This window comes from Carassius gibelio, chromosome A13 (assembly GCF_023724105.1).
Source record: "Carassius gibelio isolate Cgi1373 ecotype wild population from Czech Republic chromosome A13, carGib1.2-hapl.c, whole genome shotgun sequence".
Lineage (NCBI taxonomy): Eukaryota > Metazoa > Chordata > Actinopteri > Cypriniformes > Cyprinidae > Carassius > Carassius gibelio.
This window is the reverse complement of record NC_068383.1, coordinates 14,313,594-14,339,500: the sequence shown is the minus strand read 5'-3', so window position 1 is coordinate 14,339,500 and position 25,907 is coordinate 14,313,594. Positions and strand designations below refer to the sequence as shown.

At 35.8% G+C, this 25,907-nt stretch overlaps 1 protein-coding gene across 7 annotated transcripts in view; it reads left to right on the top strand.

Annotated features, from left to right (window-relative positions):
* The window catches only part of LOC128026248 (KH domain-containing, RNA-binding, signal transduction-associated protein 2-like), a 72,815-nt gene that overhangs the window by 28,792 nt on the left and 18,116 nt on the right, over window positions 1-25,907 (top strand). For 2 of the 7 annotated variants that reach the window (XR_008186377.1, XM_052613124.1), the window contains exons 4-9: window positions 5,082-5,228; window positions 13,977-14,104; window positions 15,904-16,102; window positions 22,538-22,620; window positions 22,732-22,790; window positions 25,122-25,208. Coding sequence is in view for 3 of the 7 variants with exons in the window: in XM_052613124.1 (XP_052469084.1) it covers window positions 5,082-5,228; window positions 13,977-14,104; window positions 15,904-16,102; window positions 22,538-22,620; window positions 22,732-22,790; window positions 25,122-25,208 (703 nt within the window). In the remaining 4 variants the exon portion in view is untranslated. Of the gene's footprint in view, window positions 1-5,081; window positions 5,229-13,976; window positions 14,105-15,903; window positions 16,103-22,537; window positions 22,621-22,731; window positions 22,791-25,121; window positions 25,770-25,907 lie in introns of those variants that run through there. The other 5 variants (XR_008186378.1, XR_008186380.1, XR_008186379.1 and 2 more) reach the window with 5 other exon arrangements.

Here is a 25,907-nt window from a genome sequence, read left to right as displayed (position 1 = left end):
CAATGAGAAAGTATACAGTAATAGTATTTCAATTTTATGGAAGTCTATTTTTGCCAAAGAACTTAAAAAGTTAAAATTTTGAAATACAAAGTTATATACAAAGTAATATATAATATAAAAGGTCAAAATTATTACATAATTATGAGATTAGAAAGTCTTATATATAAATATTGACTTATAATTTGGACTTTTTATTTTACAATTGAAATTTATATCCAGGTTTAAACTATTTTACTCATAATTATGACTTGGCATTCATAATTTGAAAAATGTTTTATGTTATAACTATCTTGAAATCAGAGTATGTGAGTGGTGCGGTGTGATTTTTGACTGGAGAGAGGAGTGGATTTTTAAAATGTCGGAATATCATGGTTTTCACTCGCTCCAAGCTTAATTAATACCTCATAATATGACTGCATTTTATCAAGAATTTGTGCATTAAACATCATTAACTGGCTTGACAGATTTGTGGATCACTCAAATCAGAAATAAAGTGAAGGTTAATGATGACGATAGACGAGTGAGGGAGGTTATATCTCAGGCATGTTTATTGGTAGCATGTGGATATTCAGTACTGATTGGATGAATTCATGTTTTAAACAGTTTATTGTGTAAGTAGTTAATCTCCGCTCTAAACTAAAGTGTGCTACATTGCTACACGCACCCACACAACACACAAGCTCACACATAAGGTACAGATTGCGCACACATAGAAACATTCAAGTCATCGTTGTCCTGTGATTTATCAGCTTAAAAAAGGAAAAGTTATAGCACATTCTATCTTTTTCTGAAGTAACTATACGACCCCCAGCTTCACTAGTAGAGAGACGCTGCACAAACAAGTGAGTTAAACAGTCATTTAATATAGACTTGGGCTAATTGTAGTGCTCCAATAAACCACGTTAGAACTATTCTTCTAGCACTGTGATTTCATTTTCATTTAATATAATTTCTGAACAGAACTTTTTCAAAACAAACGGAAATACTTTAGCCACAGGTTTCTCCATGGAGCAAAGGCGGAGCGGTGTTTCTGATCACTGGAGCGTGGAGTGGCAAACACTGAACCCGGAGCTGAGTGAATGCTTGGAGCGTGGAGGAGAAATTGTTGCCACTCCACTCACATACTCTGGTTGAAATATTGGATACTAAGTCATAATTATGAGGGAAAAAAAGTATCACATATTGAGTCATGTCGTAACTTTTATTGACAAATTTCAACATTTAAGTGATAAAAGTGGAGTGACATAAAGCCAAATATGGTGACCCATACTCAAAATTCGTGCACTGCATTTAACCCATCCAAAGTGTACACACACTGCAGTGAACACACACAGCGTGAACACACACCTGGAGCAGTGGGCAGCCATTTATGCTGTGGCACCCAGGGAGCAGTTGGGGGTTTGGTGCCTTGCTCAAGGACAAGTAGTGGTATAGCCGGCCCGAGACTTGAACCCACAACCTTAGGGTTAGGAGTCAAACTCTCTAGGCCACAACTTCCCCACTTTAACTAATAATTAAGACTTTTTATCTCATAATTATGATTTAGCATGTCATAATTGTGACTTTTTTTATCTTATAATTATGATTTACCAAAGCATTATTTTCTTATGTGGAGGAAATGGGCTTCTATAAACTTGTGCATGTTATGCACACTACATTTATTTCAGAGCAGAGTGCTTTATCCTTTAAATCCTCTAAACCTTTCATTTATTTGAGTCTTACAAGCATCAGCAGTGGCTGACAGAGCAAAGTTTGAGATGACGCTGAGACTGAAGATCATTACCTGCACTATATGCCCCTAGATAGAGTAGGAACTGCTGTTTTTAGCATTTACTGATGTTGTTTACAAGAGAAATATATATTCCAACCTAACCCAAGTGTTTTTTTTGTTTTTTTTGTGTTTGTAGAATCAACAATATCTCTAGGTTGCAGAGGAGTTATTGAGACTATTCACAGTTTGGGTCTTTCTCGGTGTATCTGATTTAAACATGCTTTGGATTGAGTGGTGTTAAGTGTAATGTTTAGAAATGACATTTTGTGATTCAGCCAAACAGCTGCCCTAAGAGTCATACTGGTCATTACCTAGCCAGAGCATCGTTCCAAATTTAATATTTCTCGGTTTGCTGCTCCTGTAATCTCATAATTGGCCATCTTGAATTCCCCAGCTCAAAATATTTTCATTTTAATGTAATATTGAATGCTACTCTAAAAACATTCATATCAAGCAAACATTAGTTTTCTTTCACTTAGTGTATGAAATAGAATGAAGCAATAAGCAAAGTGATGATGTATTCTAAAGAGATTTTACCAATGTTAATGGGTGTTGTTAGGCACAAGTGAAGCATGGAGCCTTGGCATATTAATATAGCATTGAGTTGATGTGTGCATATTTGCAACAATGTTGAATATTGTTCAAACAATAACATTTTAGAGCTGGGACAATCCGTTTTTCAACAACACCATGATGAAAACAACTTTGTTATTAGTTATTATAGAGATTTCTACAGTCAACAGAAACTAGTGTAGTATGAATTATTTACACACAAGCTGTTTGTCCTCATTTGGTCTCAGAAAAGTGTTCTGAACTTGTTAGAGGAATGAAATGTAGTCCACAATGCAAAACCCAGTGTCTTGTTCACATTCCACCTGCAGTCTATTTTATCCGTTTGCTAAAGGCATGTGTGCTGGTTTAGTGCTGTGCTGTGAATATTAACAAAACGAATTCAGCGCTAACACCTTGTTTCTATATAAACATAGCTCTATAAAATTTACCGGATTTGTCTCTGGATCAATCTATTACTAAAATCAGATTGGTTGATTTAAGACTTTAAAAAAGCAATGCTAGATTTATTTTTTCATATGCAGTTTCAGAAACCATATGTATAATTTATGACCCATTTTATCCAATAAAATGTTATTTTCATTATACTAGATTTGTTTTCATATTGCATTTCGCATGCCACATACTGTACATACATGTGTGTATATGTGGTCTTGCATCAATTTTATACTCAACTGCACTGTGTGTTGAGATCACATCATGCACACAGCACCAATTTTACCGTAACCTGATTTACATAATTTCTTAAGTGAATTGTGTGCTCAAGCGATGCAGATGGCATGCAAATAAAAGATGCTTTTAGGACTATAATCTTTTCTTAATGAATCCCCCCTCAGACTTTAATTTAAACACGTAATGCATATTGTTTTGACTTAAACCTATCTTCATTGCAATTATTTCACAGAACCGAACAAGACCAATGTTTTGTTAATGTTTTATAGTCTTACATTGTTACATACTAAAAAGGTGTCTAAAAGAAGCAAATGAGTCAGGAATATGCATTGTTTTATTCGAAATAGCCATGTTGGGCATTTCTACAAGCAAAATGTTCTTTTAGATGTTCAAACACACTTTTTACTCGGATTTCACACTGCTTTAACCATGCAGATGAATCGTAGTCTGAAATCTATTTAAATTTATGACTGTTGGATTGTTTTAAATCCCAAAGGCAATCATTAATGCAAACATATTCCATCATAAAAAGTCACCTTGAGCTGGTACAGGTTTGTTATACATATGAAATTAAGATTCTGCCGTGCATCTTTATAGACTTGTCTGTGCAGTATTTGAAAGTCCGGCTGAGGTCTTCATATAACACTCACTACATCCAAGGATCAGCAAAGCAAAGAATATTGCATTTAGAATTATTCCCTGGACAAGTAAATGAACAGCTTATGTCTAAGGGGGCAGCAAATTGGCTGAATTAAAAAATGGTATTTCAGGATATTACATTCACCACAATGGCAGTTGGTGTAGCACAAAGCTCAATTTTAGGGGATAGACACAAACGTTACAGCAGAAATATTTAACTAATTTCCTTAATTTTATGGAAGAAAAATAAAATCCATTGTTTATTATTACCCTTTTTCCATGAGTTTCAGGAGAAGATTTTATTTAGCTCTGTATGCTTTTGTTTGAATGTTTCAAAACTGAGCTCTTTTGCTCCATAGGGGACCTGGATAACTGTCAGGCTTATAAGTGTCAGACTCACTATTTGTACTTTACTGGGAATAAATATGAGGAACACTTCATTTTGTCACATTTGAAGAGGATTACTTGAGTGTCTTTTGAAATGCGTTCTGGGAGACATATCTACCTTTTGAAACAACAGAACATTTTCTTCATTTATTGACATGAAAGGAAAGTTGAAGCTTTCAGGCTTGAAACAGAACAAATATCATCTGATGAATGGTTTTCAAGAGGACTGAAAATGAGGTGGCAGACTTTTCAGATGTCTCCTGCTTCACCTTTTGTCTGTCCATTTTTAAATTAATCTGGAAACACCCACAGCATCCATACCTAGACGCATATACAGTATTTGTGTCTACTCTCAAAATCACCTTCTGAACAATCTCACCACACAATTCATTGGTGCCTGTATACGGAGCCCCACAAAATATGATTAGGCCACTCAGAAAAGCTTAAGTGTCTCCTGACCTTTTGTTCATGCAAAGCATGATGGAAAAAGTGCTTGGGTCACTTTGAAATAACAAAGAGATGGCATCGGTAAGTGTTTATTAAAGCTGAAGAGGCTTCAAGGGCCCGCATCAGTGATCAGACATCTGTGAATGGCCCCTACATCAAAGTCCTCCTGTGTTTAAGAAGAAGTCACAGTCAAATTGTAATCAACATTAGACAGAAATGTTAGCTACCGTAATTACAAGCTTTTTGAAGTTTTACGTTTTTTTAAGAGCCACAGCACCTTTAGCAATCAGAGAGAATACTTCAGTGAAATATTGGCCTTTTCTGCACTTCTGATGGCAGGATTTCAGAAGGGTGACAGTGTCAATTTATTTCTTACAAAAGCCCTTTGGCAGATTTAAGACTGATGATCTGCAGTATGTGTGTACCCATTATCTGTGTTACAGAGTAACGTTGTTGATAGGTTTCATTGTTCACAATTCTCCCATTCCGTTATGAGAATTATTATAAAATGTGAGGGGGGGGGGGCTGTTTATTTAATTCATTAATGATATGATTAATTCTTCACACAGAAGTCCTGACTATTTTCCATCTCTAGGAGGAAGAGCTGAGGAAAAGTGGAGAGGCGAAATACGCCCATTTGAGCAACGATCTTCATGTTTTAATTGAAGTTTTCGCACCACCCGGAGAAGCCTATTCCCGCATGAGCCATGCCCTGGAGGAGATTAAGAAATTCCTTGTTCCAGTAAGTTCACATAGTCGGATTCCTTAAGAGGGATGCTGAGCTGGAAGCCAAGATGAGATGAGTGCAACAGCTAATACTGAACTCTAGTGTTCTCTTGCATGCATAAACTTGTTCATGTTTATTGCACTGAAAAAAGAGATTATAGAGTTATGAATATGATTGAATATATGCAGTGGAGATCAGTCTTACAAAATGTGATGTTTAATATGTTGGAATTGGCAACAAACTGAAATAATGCTGCTGGTTTCTTATAATGTCTTTACCAAATCCACATTCATTTCACCCTAGGTTATGAATTGTCTTTTAAAAAAAACTAATGGCAAGAGCTTCAGCATTTGACTATGTACTGTATACTACAGTTCAAAAGTCAGTAAGATTTAAAATAATAATAATACTTTTATAATACAAGAGATTTCAAATTAATGCTGTTCACTGTGTAATGGTATCTTCATAAATAAACTAATAAATATGTAAGTGACACCACCATTTAACATTGACAATAATTAGATTGAATAATAAATACATTCAATTTATTTATTTTTTTATTTATTGAGCACCAAATCAGTATATTATAATTTTTTTCTGAAGGCTCATGTGACACTGAAGACTGGCGTGATGCTGAAAATTCACAGCAATAAATGACATTTAACATATTAAAATAAACTGCAATAATATTTCACCGTATTACTGTTTTGACTGTGTTTTTAATATAAAAAATTGCAGCCTTGGAGAGCCTTATAGACTTTTTAAAAACATAAAAAAAATTAACCAACCCCAAATCTTTAAATAATGTACACACACTAGCCTACTTGTAATATTAGAAAAAGCGGGTCTTGAAGCTCTCAAAGGTAATTAATGTGGGAAATTAATATCTCTGGAAATAGTCCAGATCAATGTTCCCTCTAAGCTGTGTACGTCTGCGCACTGCTTATGTAATAGCCACGCAGAAAAATAATATGGCATTAATAGGACAGATGCAAAAATCAGTTGGGAAAGCAATTTGATTGAATTCTAGTAAATGCGAAATGAATGCAATGCTCAGGCGAACAGCTATAGAGTTTGGTTGTGCTATAGAAGCTGTGAATCCAGTTGATGAATTGGAACATTTACAGGTGTAGTAGTGTGCAAAAGTCCACAGCATGGGAATTTTTATTATTTTTTTAATATATACAGTATATAGAATTTATTGGTAAGTAACACAACACTGTTGAAATGTTTTATGTAACTAAATTTGCACAGCTATTTACATAAAGGGAAAAATCTTATATAAATAGCACATTAAAGTTAAAAGTTACACTTTGTTTGTGTGTGCATTGTACAGGTCTGGTATAAAGAATGTTTTTGCTTAGGTGGCCAAAATATCCACCCAATAGAGAAAGGTTTTGCTCCGCAAGAAAAAAAAAATTGAGGGAACATTGGTCCAGACTGTTAGTTGCTGGCCTCAGGGAGGATGCCTTCTAGGAGAGATTCCCTGCATTCACCTCTCCTGCCTTGGGCTTTATGCAGGCTCTTAGCATCTTGGACCACATCTTTTTTATCATCCTCATGACTGATATGGTCACATGTTTCATCCTTATTCCCACTGCAGAATACCAAGCAGATGAGTTTTCAATCTCAATAACTGTTTCTAATCTACATCTTTAGGTTTTTTAAGAAGTCATAGACACACTCCTGACATAATTATGATGCCAGCTCCTCTAGCCAAATTGTAAGAAAGCAATGTGTGGGCAACACTTTACAATAACCATACATGAATAATCATGTACTAATACCCGAATTAATACATGCTAGTTCTCATTGATAGTTAATGCATTAATTAGCATTTCAGGGTTAACTAGATCAAACATTCTCTATAAGTAGCAAAAATAAATATTCTGACTTTCAAACAAATGTAAACAATTTAATATTGTCATAATTGAAACTATTGACATCTGCAGCTCCGTCATTAACATTAGTGGATGGCACAAGATTTTAGGTTTACTGGAATGTCAAAATATTTATTTATTGCTTCTTATAGAAACAGTTTGACTTATTGCTCCTTATAGAGACTCTGACTATCAAACATGTAGTTAAGGATGCATTATTCATGCATGAATCCTTACGACTCTAGTCATAGTTACGGATAGCTCTTGATTGGTTCATAATTAGCTCATGCCTTTACTAATCATGAGTTCATATATAAGTACATATTAATTCAGGTATTAGTAAATGATTCTTCATGTACCGTTATTGTAAAGTGTTACCAATGTGTGGGTATCCATTTCTGTTAGGATGCAGTATATGTGGTGAGGCAGCTCATTAGGATTTGGAGATAATGTCTTGACCGTTTTCCATCTTTCAATGTGTTTATAGTGGTCTACTCATTTATCTTTGTCAGAAAGCTTGATTCCTGTCAGGATTAAAGGAATGTGCTGGCATCTCAAGTGCACTTTGAAATGTTAATAATATCTAGGCAGCCACGAGAATATTTCATAGCGTTTGTTTTATAAAGACATGACATTCACTACATGGCCCCTTTCTAATTAAAGGCTTTTGCTAGGCCACTTAATTCCATTGAAAACAAACATTAAAGGATTACTTCCACCCAATGTCACTCCAAACTGGTAAAAGCATAGTTTCTCTTCAGAACACAATTTAAGATTTTTTGGATGAAAACCAGGAGGCTTTAGAATATCCCATAGACTGCCAAGTAAGTTACACTGTCAAAGTCCAGAAAAGTATGAAAGACATTGTCAGAATAGTCCATCTGCCCTCAGTGGTTCAACTGTAATGTTATGAAACGACAAGAATGCTTTTTGTACATGAAGAAAACTAAAATAATGACCACTGAACCACTGAGGGCAGATGGACTATTCTGACAACGGCTTTCATAATTTTCTGGACTTTGACAGTGTAACTTACTCGGCAGCAGAGGTGGGACAAAGTCATTGTTATGCAAGTCACAAGTAAGTCTCAAGTCTTTGCCCTCGAGTCCCGAGTCAAGTCGTGTCAAAGATGAGGCAAGTCCCAAGTCGAGTCAAAAGTCCAAGCCAACAAGTCTCAAGTCGAGACCAAAGTGCTACCATTTTAGTTTAGAGTCATTTCAAGTCCTCTTACCACAGAAATAAAATGTATACAAATCATGTATGTCTGTAAGATTTGTATTTATTTAAACCTCATTTATACAATGACATTAATAAAATACAGTAAAAAACTGAAAATGTATATTTTCACAAAAAATGCTTGTATTTCAACAGCATATTGCACTAGATCAATGGCCTGTTTTTGTCTCATATGTGTTGGAGAGACTGAGATATACATTTGTGTTTATCCATCTAGCAGCAAGGTAGAAATGGTACTTTAAAACGGACGTTGACATGATGTTGGCAAGGTTTTCCATCCGAGTGTGCTACACTCATGTATATAATCCGGGTTCAAAAATCCATATTTTTGTTAGCATGAACCAGAAAGGGAGACGTGTGTTTACTGTCTTGTTGATACAGTATGGTACATCCGATAAGGTGCTTAGCATTCATTCAAAACTTACCTTTCTTTGTGCAACTTCAGGTGTCGTACGTCACCTGTAGGAGAAAAAAAAATAAATCTGTGACGACGGTTTTGCAATCCGTCCCCTCAGTTTATAAACCGTACTCACGAATTCATAAACTGTTCCCTCGGTTTAACAAAGAGTGCCCATGAATTCCCAATCCGTGCGCTCAGATTTTGTAAACCGTACCCACAAATTCATAATCCGTACGCACGCTTTCGCAATCCGTTCCCACGGATCTGTAAACCATACTCACGGATTCATGCAGCAAGCTCCTACGTGTTAACATACAGTTTTATTGAATATTATTATGTGGAATATTATAATAATAAAGGAATAATCTTATAATAGCACTTGATTATTATTGTACAATAAACCTGGCATTGTGACTAACTCTGGAGTAATTTTTTCCTCTGTTGTAAATTGTTTTGGATAAAAGATTCTTTTGCATAACCTGTATAATAATATATAATAATATATAAGTTATTTTTATCATTTTAATTTGTAGGCTAAATAAATGAGTACAAACAATAATTCATGAATTGCATTATTTTTAAATAACCTTTGAAAGTTTTGGAAATACTTGTGTACAAGACTTATTTTTGTGATTTTATTATACTAAGCTCCATCCACCCCACCCCACCTGCTGGAGTTAGATGCATGATTCACTGTTAATGTTATTATTAAATAATGAGGCCAAAAATAACATTGCATTCAGTTAGAGAGAAAAGGAATGAAAACATAACCAGCATATTATTTGTTTTGTTTTGCTTTTTACCCTTATTTTCTTCTTCTTTTTAGCGTTTATTTTTTTGGCTATGTCTTATCCTATTGGTGATTAATGTAAAATAAACGCTAAAAGGAAGACTATTTTGTGAATGCTGATCGTGGACTCATTGGATACTATGAAATATAATGCCGGTGGGGGCGGAGCTACAAATGCGTGTCAGTTTACAAATCCGAGGGAACAGATTGCGAAAGCGTGCGCACGGATTAATATGAATTCGTGGGTACGGATTAAAAAACCGAGTGTATGGTTTACAAACTCTGAGTGCACGGATTGATTTTTCGTGGGCACGGTTTGTTAATCCATGGGTACGATTTGTTAAACCGAGGGAACAGTTTATGAATTCGTGAGTACGGTTTATAAACTGAGGGGATGGATTGCAAAACCGTTGCCACGGATTGATTTTTTTTCTCCTACAGGTGACGTGCAGGGCTCCGTGTGAACATTTTTTTCCCCCAAATTTCATGGGAAGTAGCAAGTCTTCTCGAGTCAAAAGGCGCAAGTCCAAGTGAAGTCACGAGTCATTGATGTTAAAGTCCAAGTCGAGTTGCAAGTCTTTGTACATTTTGTCGAGTCGAGTCTGAAGTCATCAAATTCATGACTCAAGTCTGACTCGAGTCCAAGTCACATGACTCGAGTCCACACCTCTGCTTGGCAGTCTATGGGATATTCTCAAGCCTCCTGGTTTTCATCCAAAATATGTTAAATTGTGTTCTGAAGACGAACATAGCTTTTATGGGTTAGAAATGACATGGCGGTAAGTGATTAATGATAAAATTTTCATTTTGGGGTGGAGTATCCCTTTAATGCTACAGCACACAGTGTATTGTTTGCTTCTGACTTTCTTGCAATAGTTTCAGGAAGCCATTTTCTGTTCTAGCATCACACAATGCCACAGTGCACAAAGAAAAGTCTATTAAGAAAAGTCTAGTGTGGAAGAACTTGACTGACCTGCACCAAGCTTAGACCTGAACTCCTATTGAACACCTTTGAGATGAATTGGAACACAGACTCAGAGCCAGACTCCCTGACTCAACATCATTACATGTCCTAGTGATGCTCTTGTGTCCGAATAAGAGAAAAAGCCAGCATCCGTGTTTCAACATCTACTCTAAAACCTTCCCAGAAGAGTGGAAACTGTTAGCAAAGGCAGACCCAGCTTCCAAATAATATGTTTATTTTGTGTAATAATAATAAGTTCATTTTATATATTACCTTTTTGCAAAGATATGTTTTAAGGAGGCTTTTGAAATCATGTAATGATGAGAGATCACGAATGTGTTTGGGAATAGAGTTCTAGAGTGTGGGGGCAGAGCTACAAAACACCCCTCCACCAAACAATCCTAACTTGTGCCGTGGAATCAACAGCAGACCATTATCAGAAGATCTCAGTTTGCAAACTGGGAAGTAGGTATGAATGATATCGGAAAAATACAGGGGGACTAGACCATGAAGTGCTTTGAAGGTGATGAGGAGTATATCTTGCATTGAATACCAAAAACGAACTGGTAGCCAGCTGTGTAGGATGGGAGTAATGTGAGAAGATTTCTTTGAAAAAGTGAGAAGCCTAGCTGCAGAGTTCTGAATATATTTTAGCTTATATATTGTTGTCTTTGGTAGATCCTAGAAAAGAAATTTACAGTAGTTGAGTCAAGAAGTAATGAAAGCATGAACCAGTGTCTCAGCATCGCTGATATTTAAAAAGGGATGTAAATGAGCGAAAGTACAGAGGTGAAAGAAGGCAGACTTAGTGAGTGAAGAAATGTGAGGAAGGAGGAAGAGAGAAGAGTCAAAGATTAATGAGTCGATTAACGGCAAACAAACACATACACAAGATATTGGTAACATATTTTTTATGTTTTTGAAAGTAATCTCCCATAGAAAGCAAGGCTGGATTTATTGAATTAAAAATGTAAAATATATGTAAAAATGTTATATTCTGAAATATTCTGAAAAACTGAATATATTTTAACATTTGAATTTTAACATATTAAAATAGAAAACAGATATTTTAAACTGGAATAATATTTCATCGTATTACTATTTTGACTGTATTAAAAAAAATGCAGCCTGGGTGAGCCTTACGGGCTTTACAAATATTTAAAACTTTTACCAACCCCAAATCTTTGATGAGGAATGTACACACACTAGCCTACTTGTAATGTTAGAAAAAATGGTCTTTGAGCTCTCAAAGGTAATTAATGAATATCTCTGGAAATAGTCCAGATCAATGTTCCCTCTAAGCTGAAAATCTGAATTTTCAGCATCATTACTCCAGTCTTCAGTGTCACATGATCCTTCAATATGCTGATTTGCTGCTTTGATTTGAAGTTTTTTTTTAATGTCCTGCTTGTCCTGCTTAATATTTTTGTGTAAACCATGATATTGTTTTTCATGATTCTTTAAGGTAAAGTTTAAAAGAACAGCATTTATCAGAACTATGACATTTAACAGAAATCTTTTGTAAGATTATAAATGTCTTTACTATCATATTTAGTCAGTTTAATGAATCCTTCCTGAATAAAAGAATTGTCTTTTTAAGACAATAGACCATAGAGAATTCTCTATGTTGCTTCAGCTGTAAAGATATCATTGTCAAAAAATAAATAAAGAAACGGCATGCAGATTATCTCTAGCTCTGGATTAAAATGCACTCTGAATTGTAAAGTTCCACAGAATGAATTTTGTAATTTCAGTTTAGATGTGCTTAACATAGAATGAATATGTCTTTTAAAAAAACAAACAAAACGACTTTGCAACCTGGTCTACTGATAGGCCTAAACCTTTGTTGATAAAGCCTACAGAAAGCCTATAATGTGAATATAAATACACAACCTCATACATTGCCATGGGAAAAAGAATAATGCATGCAAAACACAGCTTCTTCAGTAGGTGTGAGTGGGCTCTTCTCAGCAGCAGTACTGTACATCTGTTGACTCATTAAGAAGGAAACTGGCTAGATTTTGCTGGAAGATGTCGTATATATACCAATAATCCAGAGAGGATGTACTTATACGGAGACTGAAAAGAAAAAACAAGAAGTTTATTCTATTATTTGTAATTATTTATTTATTTTCAGTCTTACTGGCTGACTGGACATAATTTGGTCTGATGTTTCTAAGGCTCCCTGTTTATATCCTGAATCAATGCATTACTGCTGTTATTGAATCTGATTCAGAACATAATTAGCTTTAGCACGAGACACTCTCCCTAATGAGTCCATCAGAATGCTCATTACATCTGATCAGTCTTAAATACATTTCTGTCTGTCCATGTGTTACCCTCACTTCTCAAGGCAAGGAATGCATTCAGAATGTTTAGGCTGCGACATGGGCTGCCCTGGCAACAGGGAAAACCTAAATCCAAGCACTTCACCTCACTTCACCTAATACACATCCCAGCTTTCAACATGGTACAGAAGCAATCAAAATTCCAATGTCTAGGTGATAGTCTCTGTAGTTACTAAGAGTACCTTCAGAGGACTGTGAAATGATCAAACCTCATTTGTCATATTTTTCAAATGTTTCACCACTGTGTGCACTTTAGAGGATGGATATATATAGTGTTTTAGTCCTTTTTTAAAGGAAAGGTAGGCTATATTCTATATTTGGTATATTTACATTAATTTAATAATGGACAAGCCTCCATTTAGTGGACACAAAAGCAGCTCTAAACCTCAGAACTGCAATTTGTATCGATTGTTGAGCATATCTCTGTGGAAAGGCCACTATCTTCTAGCTGCCATGCCTGATATTTGCCTGTACCCAGCTGTTGTGCCAAACAGGAAGGGAAATAAGTGGCTGGTGGAAATGAGGCTCAGTTTATCTGCCTGTGGCAATGACATAATAATAAAATAAGTGCTATCCACTCTGTAATCGTCCTTGTGATTCAGGGGCCTGTCATGTTCAATCAAATGAGAGAGGGAGTTTATAAATGCAGAAAGTGGAATTCTTCTTCCATAAAAATGCACTGATAGCTGACGTCAAACAAAGTTAATAAGCCAGTGCTCTATTTTTCTCCTCCCTTTATCATTTCTCTTACTCTAAATGAAAGATATGTGTGCATCACATTCCCTCATTCTAGACCATATTTTCAGCATGTGCTGTAGTGCGTGTCATATGGTGCATTTTTGTCAATATGCATGCAAAACTGTTTCTTGTCCTCTACATAGCTAAAACAGTTTTCTTTTTATCCTTAATTTTGTTTGAAGTCAGCAAAACTTTCTGGCAGTATATTTAACATTCTTTGCCAACTTTCTGGTGTACTGGCAATGCATTTAATACTCTGTTGCTTTGACGCTGTTTTCTGAAAGATGTGCATCCAACTGGGTCATTTCTTTATGTAGAAGCATGTCGAATGAGATGCACATGCAACACCTTCACATTGGTGTATGAATGTATTTTTAAGTCAAGTTCACTGTTTTTTCTTTCCACAGGACTACAATGATGAGATCAGGCAGGAGCAACTTCGTGAGCTCTCCTACTTAAATGGCTCAGATAACCCAGCTCGAGGAAGAACTGCACGAGGACGAGGCTTACGTCTGACCTCTACAGCATCCACCCGGTACAGTAGCTTCACCACACCAGCCCTCTGAACAATCATAGAAACCTTAAAGGAATAGCTCACCCAATTATGCCATCATTTATTCACCTTCATGTCATTCCAAACCTGCATGGCTTTTTTCTTCTGTGGAACACAGAGCATGAAGTTTTGACGTTTTTTCTAAAAATTCCCCCTTTGTGTTAGTTTATTTTATTTTAAACTGAGCAGGTTTATTTGAAAAACATTGCTTATCAGAGGGAGAAAATGTCTGTCAAATACAGGATCCCACACATTCCCCATGTATTCTACGCCTGTGTCATACAAAAATGATAATATTAATAATAATAATTTCGGATGAAACACAGAATAATTCTGTGTTTATAATGAAAGTTTACTGCTGCTTTAACACTGACTATTAACAAGTCTATAAGAGCTCCAATTTTCATGCCCAAACATCTGTGCACTGTTGAATCATGAAAGTGCCCTGGGGCTCAGTGTTATTAATCAGGTTAGCAGGTGAAGCCTTAATTGTTCGCATCAAAAGCATAACTTATATATACCGTCATACATTATTCACACCATCTTTAATGTTTATTTTATGAATTTCACACTGCACTTGTTCTGGCTTGCTTAAGCCTCTTAAGATCCCTCTAGGATTCTCCCAAAACTACTACAGCTTGCATTACATCTGGTAGTAATAATAGATTCAAAATATAATCTTTACCTTTCCTGACGGATAAAGCTATAAAGCACCTCTTTCCCTTGATGTGCCCTGAAAAGTCATTACCACAAATCAGCATGGCAAAAACAACACTGATGAGGCCATTAGTCTCTGCAGGATCTTTGGATTTGGATGGACAAAATGTAGATCTAGACAGACCGTAAACATTTGCCATTGTCCAGTGCTGCCAAATCCATCTGCCATGCTGCAATAGTAATCAGGTCGAAAATTACTTCAGAAACAGACAGCTTCACCCCTTGATTCCAAAGAATCATTCTGAAAAAAAAAACAATAGCAGCACAAGGGAGCGAAGCCGTAGATCAAAACAAAGCTGTTTCTCATCAGACTGAATGAAACAATGTGTTCTACAGACTGCTTTTTGATGCCATGCTTCACTGCCACTGTTACAGTGTGTAACCAGAGCAGTGTTATGAAAGAAAAGAGCTGAGGTGGTGAATATTGCAATATCTTTGAAAACTCTGCTGTCTCTTATTGAATCACTGGCATTATGGTTCACTGGGCTTTAATAGGCTGTCAGTGATGAAAACACAGCAACCCACTATTATAGCACTGCAGCAAATGACTTAACTCGAAATGCAAATTTTTCATCTGTAAACACTGAAATCGTGCTGCACTAATTTTGCATAGTGCTGTAACTGCATCAAGCCTTTGGTATGTGGCTATGCAGAAATGTGTGGTTCTGCAGTTAACACTTTTACTGTGCCTAAGATAATAAATACAATTTAAAATAAATTTGAATCATCTAATACATTAAGCAAAATCTACACAGGCCCAACCTATCTAGATTTTATTATTATTATTATTATTATTGGAAAATTGGTTTATTCATATTTTTCATATATATATTAAACATTAAAATACATAACAAAAAAAATATGAATAAACCAATTTTCCAATAATAATAATAATAATAATAAAATCTAGATAGGTTGGGCCTGTGTAGATTTTAGCAAATATATATTTTGTGCTAAACATTTTAATAAATATATACAGATATTACATTTATATTTTAATTTTCATTAAGAATATATTATGTTTATGTTATTATTATGTTATTTCAATTTATTTATGTCTTTAGAGGTCGAGGGGGGGCAGCTCCACCCCCTCCACCGGGACGAGGAGCAGCAGCACCCAGAGGAACTGTGGGTACACGCACCTCCGTCCCCACACCCACACTAGCCAGGGGAGTGTCTGCACCCAGGGCCAGAGGAACTACAGGGACCGCTGGATACAGAGCCTCGCTACTGCAGGCCACGCACAAATCATATGATGACTATGTAAGTGAAGATTAAGTGTTTTTAATTACTTTATAATTAATTATTTTTTTGGACTGTGTGTGTGTCTTAGTTTTGTTTCAAGAACTACTGATGTATAAACACTTGCTGTTTTTTTTTATATGACCAGAGTTGAGTTGGTGTCCAAAAACGTTTCATTATTGAATGTCTTGCGTACACACCTACGCAAACACATATACACTCTCAAAATAAAATAAATAAATAACAAATAAAAGGCTTGACAGAAAAAAAGGTTTTTGAATCCTTAACTCAAATTCACTGAGGTAAAAGGACAAGGAATGGCCTTTCTATTTACCAAAGGCTGCATGAATCGGTGAAGACAGAACCCATTCTGACAGATTGAATGCCATAAGATTTTAGTCTACATGCTGAGGTCCTGTAAAGAAAAGCCACCATGTGGTGCAAAAAAAAGCATCTGCTCACTTGATTGGCTGTTATCTGCCAGACGATGAGCTTGACTCTCATTATCAGTATGATAATTATTGATGTTGGTCATGATGATGATTATTAAATCATTATGGAAGCTTTTGCTCATTTGTAGGACAACACCTCCACATTGCAGACTTTTTGCACAAGGTTATTTTTGAGAATTCTCAGCCAAGTGAACGTCAAACTCTAAACTTAATGAAAAAAGCAATATCTCATGGATTTGATTTCCTCTGAGCTTTTGCCTAATGCAAAAGCCCTATATGTGCAGCGCCGTGGCAGATTGGTCTGTCTGCATGGGGAAATGTTAGAGTACAGACTCATTACCAACATGAATTGAGTTCTGCTGGAGAGCCTCTGTATTATGGGAGACATGGAAAACGTGGACATACGTCTGTAAGTAATTGGATCTGGGGTAGGCAGGTGGAGGAAAGAGGGCAAAGAAGTGAGCAGTTCACTAGGAACATATTGTAACTTACCTTTCAAAATCAAACCTAGCCAAGTCTTAACCTATAGATTTTTACCTAGACTTGGAAAAATCCAGAATGTGCATAGTGGAAATATACAGTCATGGCCAAAAGTTTTGGCAGTGACATAAATTTTGTGTTTTGCAAAGTTTGCTGCTTCAGTATTAGTAGATTATTTTTCAGTATACCATAGAAACATGTGGAAAAATAATGATAAGCATATTATACGTTTTAAAGTATTTTATTGGCAAAAACAACAACAACAATATTTATTCTTCATAACACAATAAATAATACAAATTATTAGTATCAGTAAGCTTTAAATTATTATTTTGCCATGGATATTTATCCAAACCCTTAAAAAAAAAGAATATGCCCTCCCAGTTAGTGTGTGTGTGTGTAGCCTGTTTTTTAAAATTATGGTTAATTTGCTGTCTGCTTTCATACAAACAAACTGTCGTCCAGGTTTAAGATGTATAAATTGAAAGACACATGAATATCCACTGTTGTGTGGCAGCGTTCTGCTCTTTTTGTTGGTGAGGATTTGAATCCAGTTAATCACAGCTCTTTATGTATATCAGCCGAGCCGTGCCAGACTGCCTCCTCCTCTCCCTCTCAGCACAACAGCTTTACTCAAAGATCACAAATGCTTTCTCAGAGGGCTCTTCACTCTTCTGCAAACCAGCCAGACACTCCTCTATGAGCTGATGCCCCTTTTCTTCCCACAAAATACACAGATCTCTGAATGAGGCGTAATAGAATACTAGACGAATCTCTGTGCTGTAACATTAAAAAAAAAATTCAAAGCTGCTTCTTAATCATTAATTATCCATTTTTTCTTATCTGTTGGCCATTATTTGATGATAAAATACATTTTCCTATCCATGCTTAGCATGCAGAGTGCTTGTAAGTCATTTGTAGGATGAGTATGCTGAGATGTATTAACACAGAGGCTCTGTGGTGCTATCAAACCATTGTTTTTTTTGTTTTTTTGATTATCCCAACCAGCCCAGCATAGCAGCAGTGTCTCAAACAGTGCTTTTAGTGGTTTGGGGCAGAGCTATCTGTTTGTCTTGACCAATGGCAGACAGTGGAAAGGTGTTTGAGAACAATAATTATTTTTCCAATTCTTTTTGGCCACACTAGTGATGTAGCAACATCAAGAGCAACACAATGCTCAGAATACACAGCAGTCGCACTCACAACAGACCCAGAAGAGAAGACAATGCTGAATAAAGTCGTAATTTTTTGTTATTTTTGGACCAAAATGTATTTTCGATGCTTCAACAAATTCTAACTGACCCTCTGATGTCACATGGACTACTTTGAAGATGTTTTTTATACCATACATACATTTTCAATGGAGGGACAGAAAGTTCTCGGACTAAATCTAAAATATCTTAAATTTTGTTCTGAAGATGAACGGAGGTCTTGCGGGTTTGGAACGACATGAGGATGAATTTATTAATGACATCATTTTCATTTTTGGGTGAACTAACCCTTTAACCCCCTCACAGTTTTCTTTTTTCTTGCATAAGGTACAGTACTTTTTTAATGTAACTGTTTGAAAACCAATTAAAAAGCATGCAGAATGCCTTCTAAGGTCACAACCAGCTCACTGTGGATAAATAAATAAATGAAGAAGCCCTTGAGTGTCTCGGATAGTATCGCAGTAAACCTCTTCCGTGCACAAACACACACCGCTTCACATGGCAAAAGCCAAATCATGTTGCAGAATAGAATGTTACAAAAAGGCTTTCCTCGCACTATTTCAAAGCAAGGATCTCACCATGGCTGTAATTGTTTTTTAATAATGGGCTCGCTTACAACACTAACTTGACATTTCTGCGGTAAACTAATTATTGAAGTGGAATTCTTCATGCATAACTCCCTCGTTTAATAAATCAGATGTATGACATGCACCTTGAGAAGAAGTTTAATAATTTCCTGCTAGAAAGAAGCATGTGGAATGCCTAGAGGCTGAGCATATTATTCCAGGTCTGAGAGCTGCACATGAGAAGACAGTTAAAATAAAAAACAAAAACTGTGAAAAGAAGCATGTGCGCTCTTACTGTGAAAATAACAAGGGGATTGAGCTGCATGTCATTACCAGTTAAATTGTTGTTTACAGCTCACGCAAATATCAGCCCTTATGCTTTCTATGAGCTACAGTATATTTACTGATCAGTGATTACTGAATCAGAGAACACTGGCTATGGCTATCACAGCTCCTTGTCGTGCATGAAATAATGCCTATTAAAATGTATTGCAACATGATTTGCAAATGCACAGTAGATCCCTCCGTTGCAGGGATTGCGGCTTCTGAAGGTTAGAAGTAATAGCCTACTTGTCTGTCATCAGCTTACTGAATTAGTTCTTTTATTTGGATGATTGTAAAAGTTTATGTAACAAGTAATATATGCTCCTATATTTCTACAATGAGATCTTTGGCAATAAACAGTCCTAGAATATCACATTTCTACTGCCACTGGCAAACAACTGTGTTTTCAGGCAAAGCCAGTTCTTTCAGGATAGTCTGAACTGTTATTTTAGTTTTATAAATATTCATGTGGTTTTCTTGGGTTGGTGGAAGGTGCCTTAATGATTTCCATTGAGCTGTTATCATATATGTACAAACTGTGTAAATTTGTCCTCAATATGTGTTGATTTCTCTATATGCGGAGCAGTGTACTGTAACTGATACATTTGGAAATATATAGAGAAACTCAGAGTGCAGTTTTAGAAAAATAACTAATTAACTAATCAAATCCTCAACAAATAACAATAATTCCATGAAGTTACGTTTAACATATATTTATGTAATAGTTATTTTACAAATACTTTCGAATACCAGGGTGACTTAATTCCAATTAAACACTTTTTGGTGCAAACACAGACACCAATGACAAGAGTTAAAATCAAAACTCCAGTTAAGTCAGTACACTGGTCCCCCCCCCCTTCATTCTCCTCTTTCCAAAAATCTGTGATTAACTGAACATTATACTTTAATCATCTAAAACTATTAGTCACCAATCACCATTATATGGAATGCAGTTTCCCTTTAATATAAAACTGATGTGAAATGAAATCCCATTTTGATTATGTTGAAAGAATTATGCCTCCTTTGAACGCTTGCAACAATCAGAACAGACCATTAAACAGATATATGGCCTGTTGGATGTCAGTATATTTCCGACTGCTCCATCCTGTCTGGCCTAATGCCCATGTTTGTGCATACTTCAAACTGAAAACATGAGCCCTGAAAAATTAGTTGAGTAACAAGTGGCAGAAAGAGAGCCTCACTCTATTGAGCAGATGGAGGCATGGACATTTCCCTTTGCTGCTCTCCAGTGAGGAATCCTATTCAGTTGCCGTCCCACACAGAGATCAGTCACTGTCAAGAGGTGTTGGTGGTTGTCAATTGATAATGAAGCTGAGTATTGAAGACCTTTGTCTGTGTGCTGTATTAATTACTCTTGCAGTGCTCTCTAGCACTTGATTTATTCCCTGTTAGCTTGCTCAATAGGACCAGAGTTAATTGCTCTTTCAAACGAGTGTTGAAATGTAACGATCCAACACCATTAACTAGAGCTTGCTCGAATTATGTACAGCTGCTTGTAAGTGCATGCTAAAGTCAAAAAGGTCAGACACCAGGACCTTTTAAATGTAACTTTAAGTAATATCCACAGTGTATGCAAGAGCTCTCTTGCAAAATAATTTAGCAATTTTATATGGCTGTTTGAATGTGTGACTATTGTAGTCTAAGGAATAGACCATATTTAATTTCTGTCAGGAAAATGGGTCTGTACTGTGCATTTGTTGAATTTTATTGTTGTTTAGCAATATACTGACAGCTTTGAAAGTTGTGTTATTGTAAACACTGTAAATCTATTCCTCGGACCCATGTTTTCATCCACATTAAATTTAATATAGCGTTTAACCTGACTAAGGCCTGTAATTCACCCCCCCTCATATCTTTTCTAAAATATTTTTTCTAATTTTCTTTCTGAATCAAACAGTTCACTGAAAAGATCACGCAGGTATAAAATGACACGAGGCTGAGTAAATAATGACAGAATCTTCATTTTTGTTAAATGTCATAGCAGACAAAAAGGACACATTTTCATTTTCGTGAGTGTAAAAATGAAATCTACTCCTCCTGCTCTAGATTGCTCTTGCCGTATGAAACAGGTAGGTCAGTCACTAGCTCTCACTGTTCTGCTAAAATTGATTTCCTCAGAGTGCTGTTGGTATTAGAGTGATTGACATGTTCTGAAATATGCCATTAAATAGTAAAACATGTTTAGTAAAACCTCTTCTATACACTGCTAAAGATATGCAGAGCACTCTATCAAGAGGACATGTTAACAAACCAGTCAATTAGTGAGAAAGGACAGAACACTGACCCTATTAGTACAAGGAAAAACTAATAGAAGGAAACTTGCATGTTAGATCTCCTGAACAACTTAATCCCTGGCATAATCCATAACTTTAATTTAGTCTAATCCTTCTTCAAAAGCATAAAACTGGACGGTTGTGCGGAATTTTAATGTAAAGGGAATAGACAGGGGTCAAAATAGCTTATCCAGGTTTTTCTGACAGATTAAGCCTAATAAAAAAAGGAAGCATTTTCAGTTAGTCCGTCTGAACAACAAAATGGAAACACCATACTAGATTTTATTAGTGTGCATTTTTGAATTAATTAAAGTTTACCCAATAGTTTATTTTATTTATTTATTTTTATCAATGCAATATAGCGTCATCACCATAGTATTGTGCACAGTATTTAGCACAGGACATTGTGTGAGGAAACATGACTAGACTAAAAAGTCCAAATGTTCATGTGTATCTCACAGACACACACACATTTTAATAGTCATACAAATTTGCTCCATTTTGTTGTATGCAAAATAGAATGTCATATTTTTTAAATATGAAGCATCTGTGTGATTCACATCTGTGTTCTTTTGCATTTACTATTTGATGTCCTTTTCAGATGCTTTTTACCACAGGATTTTCAGGCTAAACATACTGTATGTGTTGCACATTTAGTATATGTACATTGTAAAAAAAAAAAAAAACATATATATATATATATATATATATATATATATATATATATATATATATATATATATATATATATAATAGTTTCAAAAAATGTAAGCTTGAAAAAGTGAATGGATGACACAAGTCATGTAGGATCTTGTGGACATCTCATCATGAAGTTTTAATCTGTTTATTGTTTCCTTTGTCTCTAATACTAAATCGACCTAGGCATTATCCACTTGTCTTCAGACATGGCAGATCAGACAATTGTCACTCGCTGATCAATATTTTCTGTTAGACATGATTCAGCTCTGCCAGTTCTCCACACTAGGAGTATATTTATTAGAGAAATCCTATTGCAGTGTAATTAAACATTGATTTTTCAACCCTAAACAATTAGAGTGCTGCTTTGAGACAGATTTAGTCTTTTAGCGTCACCCTCTGTGATTATTCTTTTGTGTTTCTGTGGTTTCAGGGGTATGATGATGGTTATGACGGGGAATATGATGACCAGAGTTATGAGGGCTATGATGACAACTACAGCAACCAGTCAAAAAGGTACACATTTATTTTTAAAAGACATTTTGTAACAGCATGATCTATTTAATGCTTAACTTTGTCTCTAAGAATCTGTCAAAATCTCCTAAGAATATTTTTTTACTCCTACAGTGTCTCAGAATATTATGAGTATGGACATGGTAATAATGATGAAGCCTACAACAATTATGGTAAGAAACTGATCTACAGTTCTTCTAAAACAGCATGACTTTTGTCTCAAACTTTTTTTTCTTTTAGCTTACCAAGAAAATATTAGGATTTTAGGTCAACTATTTGGAATGGTGCGGTGCACCACAAAGAGAAACATCCTCTTTGCATAGCAGTAGTTCGCATAGCAGGTGGGCTGAGATTCAGTCATGGCACATTGCCCGCACCAGTGAGAAACCTTTTTGCTTCTTTCATTTTCCATATTGATGTTAAATGTTTCAGAGCTAAAGGTAAGGAAAAACACCTAGCAGCATTCACCAGCAGTTAAATCACACAGGCCCAGCAGCTGCCATCCTACCTTACTAGTCTGCTTCAGGGCTTGGGTTTTAAGATGCTCTTGAAATCATGGACTAGAGCCAGTAGAGAGCTGGAGGCGTCAGGATGGCCTTTCAGCCATTACTTTGCCTTTGGAATATGTGCCCTCTCTTGATTACATTTGATGCAGTATTCAATCTGTTCTTGGCATGGATTGGTTTTCACTGATGCCAGTTTTCCATTATATACAGCCTGCTCATTTGCATTGTCAAATTGTGCAATGGAGCGTCAAAGTGTTAACAAGAATGATTTTACTGTATATTTGCCACTTTTTGACTTAAAACCAAGATTTAATTGTGTTATGAAAGGTTTTGCTCTTTAGGTAGCCAGGATCAAAGTGAAGTCCATTTTTACCTCAGAGTAAAAAAAGGGAATTGCTAGTCTGTATCTCGCTATAGTCACATATCAGTTTCACCGTTGCAGCTTTGTTTCTCTTAGTTGTTTGGTTTAAAAGACAGTTAATATTCAGTAATATTATTGATTTGATTAAACCGTTACTGCATTATCAGATAAGAACAAAATTTGAACTGAATTGAGCTGGATAATGACACTGTGTTTGCAACATTGACACGTGTATTAAACTGAACTGAAACAACACTGAACTAAACCGAGATAAATAATGACAATATTATCTTCTAGGTTCATAACTGATTAACTTTAACGCTGTTATTTTCTTGCTGCTTTGAGACAGTTGTATGAAGCGCTATATGAATGACTTGCCTTTGTTTCTTATAATTGCAACTTTATTTCTCACAATGTGACTTTATTTTGGCATTGCTTGTAATTTTGACTTCATATCTTCATATCTCATATCTCAACTATTTCTTGCAATGTGACTATAGCTCACAATTGTATTTCTCGCAATTGTGACTTTGTGTTGCAATGTGACTTCACACAATTGTGACTATTTTTGTTGTAAATTTGTATAAAGTCATACAATCTCAAAATGGTATGTCTTTATACAAAGTATTTGAAAATGTAACTTTTTCCCCAGTGTGACTATATCTTGCAATTGTCACAATGTCACAATGTGATTTCTTGCTTTATGTATTGATTTTTTTATGCTATTTGACAATTTGATCTCACAATTGTTCATTTATTTCTTGTAACTGTTAATATAGATCTTACAATGTGACTTTATTTCAATTTTTTTCTATTTTCAAAATTACCTGTTGTATTTTTACTCAGAGATGCAGACAGGCTTCCATAAGATTGTAATGATCAGAGATAGTTTTCACAGTGAGGAGGATGTAAGGGAAACCTATTAAATATAATGTGAATGAGGGAGGGCTGTTTGTGCGGTAGTGATCATTACACAGAATACCAGAATAAAAGGGATTTTGTCATGATGTATAATGTTTTTTCCTCCTTTCTCTGTGATTTGGTAGTTAGCAACAATGAAGGTTAAGGCTCTTTGCCCTGAAGGCAGGCTGATTGTTTCCTCAATGGCCCAGTGATCACACTCAGAGAACCTAATGGAGCATCGGCTCCCAACACGTACTGTATTTAGATGACAGCAGGGTCATACTGTGAGCTCAGCCAGGAGTTTATGCCTCATCTGTTCTGCCGTTGGTAACTGATAATTAGGGCAAAGTGACATTGTATATTTCTCAAATCTACGATAATGTACCGAGGCGAACATGCAAAGCCCTAGATGGGACGCGGGAATGGAGCTCTAAACTAATTATTGAAATGTATGTGTAAGATGATCAGCTGGTGTTCAGTTTATCATTTTGTTATGCTTAGGGAAAAAAAAGGCATTAAAAATGGCTAATGTCAAATGGAATTACTTGACCGTAGGATATCCGTTCCCTGATGAATAGTCATAGCATTGCATTTCAGTCACGCAAAGAGGCTCCTCTCCGTTGTAATAACTACATTGAGTTGTGTTAAATTCCATTTGTCAATTTAAATGAAGCTTGTTTTACATGTTTAAATTATTTCTGCCTTTTTTCCCTGTTTAATTGTTTCACTTTTAGCAGAAGAAGACTGGATTTCAACGCGGCCCAATCTCAAAGCTCCAGCATCAAGACTTACTCGAGGGGGCTACAGAGATCACCCCTATGGTAGATATTAAAGGTGCTCAAGATCATGTAACCTGCATACAACGCCAACCTTATGAACTAAATAATCTTAAATGGGGTTTTTAAGTGATAGGTCAATCCTGTTTTTATATTCACACTAATCTTGGGGCGGACGGGGAGTGGGGGGGTACTACATGGTCCCTTCTTTTCTTATCTGAAACTGTTGACTTCTTTGTATTATACCTTATGAGCATTAATTCTGGCCAGGATTTGGCAGTGTAATTTTGTCATTCCTTTAGTTTTCCATTGTTTGTCCCCCAAATGTAAAGCATGGAATTAGCTGCACATTATGCTTCCCTAACTTTGGGAACGCTTCCGTTAAGACTAAAATGTATCAACAGAGTGGAGAGACTCATTTTGTATATAACATCTTCTTAATACTTCTTGATTTGATGATGGTAAATACTGAGTTTGTACATTTAATTTTGATATCAGTATTGGGTTTGAAAGCAATTGGCTATGTATGTAGCCACATCCAAGTGCTTTGCTTTGTGTGTAGCTTGTATTTGTACATAAAAATTTAATAAAAAGGATGTAAAGCTCCTTGTGCAAGCTTCTCTAAATAGGTGATTATAATTGTTAAACTTGTGTTGTTATAATTTGTTAATAAATATGAGATGATTTTTGTAAAATTAGATAAGGTACGTACTTGTCTCTAGTACTAAATGCCTGTTTGACTTG